The 7517-nt window shown below is 51.7% G+C and overlaps 1 protein-coding gene across 5 annotated transcripts in view; it reads right to left on the bottom strand.

The window, feature by feature from the left end:
- Positions 1–1183: 1183 nt before the first annotated feature.
- The window catches only part of FRMPD3 (FERM and PDZ domain containing 3), a 66337-nt gene continuing 60003 nt past the window's right edge, over positions 1184–7517 (bottom strand). For all 5 annotated transcript variants that reach the window (XM_087748830.1, XM_087748835.1, XM_087748833.1 and 2 more), the window contains one exon: positions 1184–7306. In XM_087748830.1, coding sequence (XP_087604956.1) covers positions 4443–7306 — 2864 coding nt within the window. In that variant the 3' untranslated portion in view covers positions 1184–4442. The remainder of the gene's footprint in view (positions 7307–7517) is intronic.

Below are 7517 nucleotides of genomic sequence, written 5' to 3'. Positions count from 1 at the left end.
TCAATGTCATAGTTCATTAGTTCAGCATGGGAAATGGTGTGATGCGGATTAAAATAACAAGCCTGGAGGCACAGAGAACGTGTGTGAGTCTCGACTGCTGCTGCTTTTGCTTTAGACAACACATTCAACCCCCGTACAGAGAATGACCCACTTCCTATGTTTTTTTGTGTTGGATCTTTATCAGATTTGGCTTTTGTGGTTCCTGGAGGCTTTGGGGTGCATAGAGGGCACACATGAATGCCTTCCTCCCTGATAAATAGAGAGCAGTTCATTGTGCCAGGCAAAATGTGTCCGCAGAGGGAACGGGATATTGGAAACATCATCTGTAGCTAGGAAACTGTTTGCCTTGCTCAGATTTCTCCCCGGGTCTGGCATTACGCTTTTGCTGGGCTTTCCCCTGCAGACACACCTGAGCAGTCCCACAGGGCAGCAGAACCATTGGCCACTGATGGCAGGTTGCACGCCGTCACCTCTTCCCAGGCAGAAGAGCAAAGGCCAGGGAAGAGGCTGCGACCTGGATGAAAACATGCACTGGAGCTGGTCAGTGGTTGCTCAACTTGGCTCATCTGAAAGGGATCAGGCAGGAGTTTGCTAACAGAGGGGGGTTAAAGCATGTCCCGGCTCTCCCGGGCTTTAGGGGCAGCAGGGTGTCCTGCCGGCACCAGGACCACACTTTCCCCAGCACGGCCGCAGTGCCCAGCGCCAGCGGTGAAGGGGTGGGTGCCGCTGGAGGCGTTCCCCTCCTGGAGGGGAAGGAATTAAGCCAAATGCCCATTAACAACAAAAACTGTGCCAAGTCAAACAGTTCATTTCAAACCTGCATTTTTGCTGATTTCATGGCTTCCTTCATGGCCTGCTACTTAACTGCCATGCAGTCCAGCAACATTGTGGAGTCGCTAAGCTGTGCCCTTCCAGTACGGAGATACCTGCATTTCTATAGCAACAAAAATAGGGGGTTTTGCTTACAAACAGTGTTTTGTACAGCTAAGAATAGCCACATTTCCACAAAGCTCTTAAAAAAAGACACAAATGCTAGTTTGGATATTAAGATTAATATATTTAATCTTTCTTGTTTGTAAAACAAGACATAAATTTGTGTATATATATAATTTATATATTTTTTATTTATATATACTATATACAGACAATAAAAAACTTTTCCTCTGTATTAGACTGAGAGATTTATGGAGAAATGATATAGGCATAATGGGGAGCTCGAAGAAACTCAGAGTTTCATAATAGATAATTCACGGGGAAAAGAAAAACACGGCTTCCTGTCAGCCTTCAGCATTGTAACAGGCTTTGCCCACCACGGACTGAAATCCGAATTGGCTCTTCCACGGTATAGTTGCTACATGGTTCTTGAAAGCAGGAGGCTGTCCCCACAGCAGGATCCTCTCTGCCCTGCTGACAGCAATGGCCAAAGTCCAGGACAGCCATGGGCCAGGAGAGGTTATTGCACTCGGTAGAGGATGCGCATGTTAAAAGCACATTGTGCATTTCCATAACTCCTATGGAAGAACGAGAGATTTCAAATGTGCGTATTTATAAAAAATAATAGAGATGGGAAGCGACTGATCGTACGGAGATCCCTGATCATCCCCAAGCGCTGGGGCAAGCTGGCTGGGTTTGACAACCGGTCTCACTCCTGGCACCGTGAGGCCGATGCCACGATCTCCCTTTCCAGCCGGAGGTGGGTGCAATGGGGAGAGGCGCAGGGACCCTGGCAGGACCCACTCTCCCTGTGCACGCGTGAAGTGCAGTGGGTGGCAGGGTAAGGGCATTGCAATGTGTAACCTTGCATTTTTCTCCTCGCTCTGTTTTGGAGGGTGGGTGACTGCAGTGAAGCACCAGTTAAGGCGGTCTGATTGATTAGGTCTAGAAGCTAGACTGGGAGGAGGAGGGGAACCTCGGAGTGCGAAGGGAGGCAATTAGGAATCATTTTGCCATTCACCTGGAAGTGAAAAAAAAACCAATCCAAAACCCCCAACTCCAAATAAATGCCATCACACAGTACTAAATGATGCTTCTTATGGCAGTCAGTCCAGTGGATACAGGAAAAGAACCGCAATGCCCTAGCAAGGAGGGCAGCTCCTTTGGCCGATGGCAGTAGCATTGCCTGGCTTGGGGGCAAGCCGTGGCTCACAAAGCTGATCTGAGCTTCCTCTCAAATGGGCATGGTGAAAGGAAATAGGAGAGGGTTTGGGCTGAGCCTTGGAGGCACGGACCTGACCTCTGGAGAATGGTGTGGAAGAGGTCTCTCAGCTGCTAGCCCAGCTTCTGGCTTGCAATGGTCAAAGATCAATCTGGGTTCCTTGCAGGCTCTCTAGCATAGACACAGCCATCCAGCAGAGGAAGGGGAAGAACATAGAATTGAAGAATCATTTACGTTGGAAAAGACCCTTAAAATCATTGAGTCCAACCATTAACCTAACACTGCCAAGTCCACCACTAAACCATGTCCCTAAGCATCACGTCTACACATCTTTTAAATACCTCCAGGGACGGGGACTCAACCACTTCCCTGGGCAGCCTGTTCCAATGCTTGACAACCCTTTCGGTGAAGAAGTTTTTCCTAGTATCCAATCTAAACCTCCCCTGGTGCAACCTGAGGCCATTTCCTCTCATCCTATCGCTTGTTACTTGGGAGAAGAGACTGACCCCCACCTCGCTACAACCTCCTTTCAGTTAGTTGTAGATAGCAATAAGGTCTCCCCTCAGCCTCCTCTTCTCCAGACTAAACAAACCCCGTTCCCTCAGCCGCTCCTCATAAGACTTGTGCTCCAGACCCTTCACCAGCTTCGTTGCCCTTCTCTGGACACGCTCCAGCACCTCGATGTCCTTCTTGTAGTGAGGGGCCCAAAACTGAACACAGGATTCGAGGTGTGGCCTCACCAGTGCCAAGTACAGGGGGAAGATCACTGCCCTAGTCCTGCTGGCCACGCTATTCCTGATGCAAGCCAGGATGCCATTGGCCCTCTTGGCCACCTGGGCACACTGCTGGCTCATATTCAGCCAGCTGTCGACCAACACTTTCAGGTCCTTTTCTGCCAGGCAGCTCTCCAGCCACTCTTCCCCAAGCCTGTAGCATTGCATGGGGTTGCTGTGACCCAAGTGCAGGACCCGGCACTGAGCCTTGTTGAACCTCACACAGTTGGCCCCGGCCCATTGATCCAGCCTGTCCAGGTCCCTCTGTAGGGCCTTCCTACCCTCCAGCAGATCGATACTCCCACCCAACTTGGTGTCATTTGCAAACGTACTGAGGGTGCACTCGATCCCCTCGTCCAGATCATTGTTGAAGACATTAAACAGAACTGGCCCCAGTACTGAGCCCTGGGGAACACCACTTGTGACAGCTGCCAACTGGATTTAACTCCATTCACCACAACTCTCTGGGCCCGGCCATCCAGCCAGTTTTTTACCCAGCGAAGAGTACACTTGTCCAAGCCATGAGCAGCCAGTTTCTCCAGGAGAATGCTGTGGGAAATGGTGTCAAAGGCTTTACTAAAGTCTAGGGGACAACATCCACAGCCTTCCCCTCATCCACTAAGCGGGTTACCTTGTCGTAGAAGGAGACGAGGTTAGCCAAGCAGGCCCTGCCTTTCATAAACCCATGCTGACTGGGCCTGATCCCCTGGTTGTCCTGCATGTGTCGTGTGATGGCACTCAAAATGATCTGCTCCATAACCTTCCCTGGCACTGAGGCCAGACTGACAGTTCCCTGGATCCTCCCTACTCGCACACATTAAGCCCTTGCCTTTTGCACAGGCAGTACCTGTGCTCAGGACTAGGGCATTGGTGCCTAAGATGTGAGAGCAGAGCCTGCTAGGGTGACCTAGCTCTGCTCCAGGATTATGGCATCCTCTCCATGCTAGGACTACTTCCCAAGCCCTCACATAGCAGCAGGGACTTGCAGCCCAGAGATCCCTTTTGCTGCTAATTACATTGCCTTTGCGAGCCAGGAAGACCCTGGAGGCAGAAGAGCTGTTTACGTGGCAAGACACTGGTTTGGCTCCAAACTGCCCAAATGAAGCCAGGAGATCTCAGCCCAGTTCCTGCTAACTCACTGGCCCACTACACACTGTGACAAATGTCCTTGCACAAGTGAGGCCCAGAACCACATGAAACCAAACTAGCGTGGCAATGGGGTGACTGTGCCCCCCAAGTACTGTCACTGACAAGCCAGCATGGGAGAGCAAGCAGAGCAGCTGCTTGAGACCCCGGACGATCTGGTTGCACAGCTTGCGACAGGGCATGAATTTACCCTTCAAAAAACACCACCAACACAACCATCCATTCTGCAGAGATAAAAAAGCGTCTTGGCTACCGCAAACCCCAGTAGATGTGTGCCTGTAGACACGCATCCTCACCAGACCTATGCGATTTGAGAACCACTAGCACGTGGCCCAGCACACACTGGCTTGTTGGTTTCCGTAGCTGGCTTACTTATTGATCAACGTCTTTAGGGAGCGTGTGAGCGTGCTCATGACAGTGGCAACCGTGGCTGACTGGCGGGCGAGCTGCTCCACCGTCTGCTGGTGGCTCAGCGTTCTGGCCGTGGACTCCTCCGCAGCCTTCAGGAGGAAGGTGTAGTTTCTCACCACTTCTTCCACCTTCGTCAGCAGCTCTTGGCGCTGGGACTCCGAGCGCACGATGTACACCAGCCTCACAAACGTCTCGATGAGGCTGCTTAGCACCTGGAAGCTGCTCGTGATGGCAGAGAGCATGTGGGTAGGACTCTTGTCGACGGCTGCCACGCGGCGGCAGGACGCCCGAAACTCCTTGAACTTGAGGGCGAGCTCTTGCTTGTACTCAGCCAGCTGGGAGATGTAGGGTTTGCAGTCCCGGACATCAGGGCTCACCACACACTGCCTCAGGATAGTCAGGAGCTCATTGGTGTCCAGCTGCACTTGCAGAAACCCATTGGGGAAGCTGTAGGCATGGCCTCGAAGCGTGTTGATCTTCGCCAAGCTCCCCTCAAAACTGGAGGTCCTTAAATCTATTTCCTGGGTCTGACTGTCATTGGGACTGCTGCAGGCTGTTGCATCTAGGACCTGAAGAGTCCTGCTCATGACTGGGACCATCTGATTGTCCAGCTTCATTCCTGGGAGTATCTGCATGGGGATGGAATAGGACAGCTCATCCTTCTCGCTCCCATCATCTGCAACATCGCATTTCCTGTAGTAGAAGCAGTACCGGATGGAGCAGCACTTCTCATCCTCCATGTCTTCATCCCGCAACTCAGCGGGACTTGGATACATCTCCTCCTGGACAGAGAACACTGCTGAACCCTTCTGGTTCTTTTTCTCCTGTGCTATCTGGACATAGGAGGGGTCAGCCACTCCAGAGGCTTCCTGGATTTTGCTCTTCAGAACAGGACAAAGGATGCTGGTCTCAGGCTCTTTCTGGGGGCCTTTCTGCTTGGTTGTATAGATGTTCTGGTAGATGTCAGATGACAGAGATGTCCTATCAGTCTTATCTATTTCACTGACACTGTAGCGACGCAAGAGCTTCCTGTAGTGTGGAGCACCCATGCACTCCCCCCGGGAAGTGCACGTTGTCAAACAGGACACGCTATTCTCTGGATCTGACCGGTAGTCTCTGGACTCTAAACTTGTGGATCGTATCCGCTTGCCTTTGGAAGGGCTGCTCACGCTTGCCAACCTAATGGCTTCTGCCTGCTTCTGGTCATCAGTAACTTTATCCCTCCCTCGCCTCTCCAGTTCTGCCATCACCAACTGGGTAGGGGGTGGCCTTACCCCTCTGCAAATCCGCTTGCAGTCGCAGCTGCGCCTTTGCTCCCTGGACATCCCTGGGACTTTTTGCACAGGACTGCTCCTTAGCTGGCAGCTGCAGCGCCCAGGGGCAGGAGGGTGCAGATACTCCTGTGGAGGGAGGTCACCTTTGCTCTTTGGCTTGAGCAGCTCTTCAAGGAATTCCAGCTCATACTGCTTCACCTTCTGCAGCTGAGCCTGCCGCTCATCTGTCTCCTTCTTCAGCCGGGTCGGAAATGTTGCAGAGAACAGGTTCCTCAACCTGAAGGGAGCTTTTGGAGCTTTGGGTTTAGCTGGGACATCAGCATCTTGTTGGGTCACCTCCAGGACTTTTTCTACTTTTTTGGAAGGCACAGTGCTGATCTGCAGGCTCTCGGATCTGGGCACCAGCTGGATTGGCCCTTTGGGTTCCTCACTGGTGCTCCTAAAAGTGCTACCAGGTGATGGAGAGTGCAGATTGCTACTCTCAGCTTTTAAGCTTTTGGCTGAACTTTCCTGTTGCATTTTCTGTCCTTGGTTTGAAGGAGCTGTGTGTTTCTGAAAGACGAGGCTCATGGCTTCCCCACCTGCCTTCTGACCTGGCTCTCCACTTGCGGCTTTCCCTGGAGCATCTCTACTCACTTTTTGCTGGTAGCTTTTAGAGGCAAAAGTCTTACTGGGCATCATTTCATCACCTGCTGAGGCGAGATGGAAAGCTTCAGCCTTACTGCCATGAGCTTCTTTAGGACTTGGAGAAACTTCACAGTGCTGCTGCGGAGAGAGTTGCTGCTGTTGCTGACAGTTGCATAATGTCTCTGCAGTTTGTGGACCTCCTTTAAGTTTCAAAGGCTTGCTGCTGGCTGATGCACAGCTGCTGGTACCATTCATGTTCTTGTCTTCTTTTGAGGATGCTGCCACTTGGGGAGCTGAACCTTTTGCATTTGCCACTTGCTGCAGAGCAGCTGAAATGATGGCTGGAGTTACAACACTTTTTTGATCCAGGAGGAGCTTGGAGCTTGGCTGGACCTCTTTGGGCATCTTCTCTTGTAGATCCTGTGTCTGCTCCCTGCTTGGAGCTGCTGTGGCATGCAGAGATACCTCAAAGGCAGCTTTTGTGTGGCCTGCACCTTTGCATTCAGAGCCTGGCACTGGAGCTGCCCTGTTCTGCTCATTAAGCTGGGGGGTCAGCACCGGCTGGACAGCCAAGGTGTAGCTCTGCTCAGCATGCTGCTGCTCCTGTTTGCTCTTGCAATTGGTAAGGTTGGGGCTTTGGTGAGAGAGAGCTGGCTTCAATGAAGGGCTCGGCTCCTCGCGGCTGAGGGGGTAGGGTGAGGTGAGAACAGCCTGGGCAGCACAGCTCTGGATTCGGAAAGGCAAGTCCTTTCTGGCTAGGAGGTTTTCTTTGTTGATGTGTTGAGCGAGGAAGTAGGCTGCGTTCTGGTGCTGCTTCATAGCAGAGACCATCTCTGAGACATCAGTTAGCTCCGAAGAGTTGGTTTCATGGCCAGAATCCAAGGATGACTCAGGAGTGATGGCAGCCAGGACAATAAGACCTGAGGAGGGACACAAAGAAAACCCCATGACAACATTCCCACCACACTGCTATGCAGAGGAGAGGGGAACTCCATGTGACAGGAGGGTCCGAGGAATGCAGAACACAGCATCCTATCAGAGAAACTTTAGTGACTTTCCGCAACTAAGAGTTAATGCTTTTAAGAGAGATCACTTGTCAGCACTGAGCTGGCTTGCTAGCTCAATTAAGCA

Source organism: Nipponia nippon, unplaced genomic scaffold (genome assembly GCF_047370975.1).
Source record: "Nipponia nippon isolate SJK-2023a ecotype South Korea unplaced genomic scaffold, ASM4737097v1 scaffold_12, whole genome shotgun sequence".
NCBI lineage: Eukaryota > Metazoa > Chordata > Aves > Pelecaniformes > Threskiornithidae > Nipponia > Nipponia nippon.
This window is presented reverse-complemented; position numbering and strand designations above follow the sequence as displayed.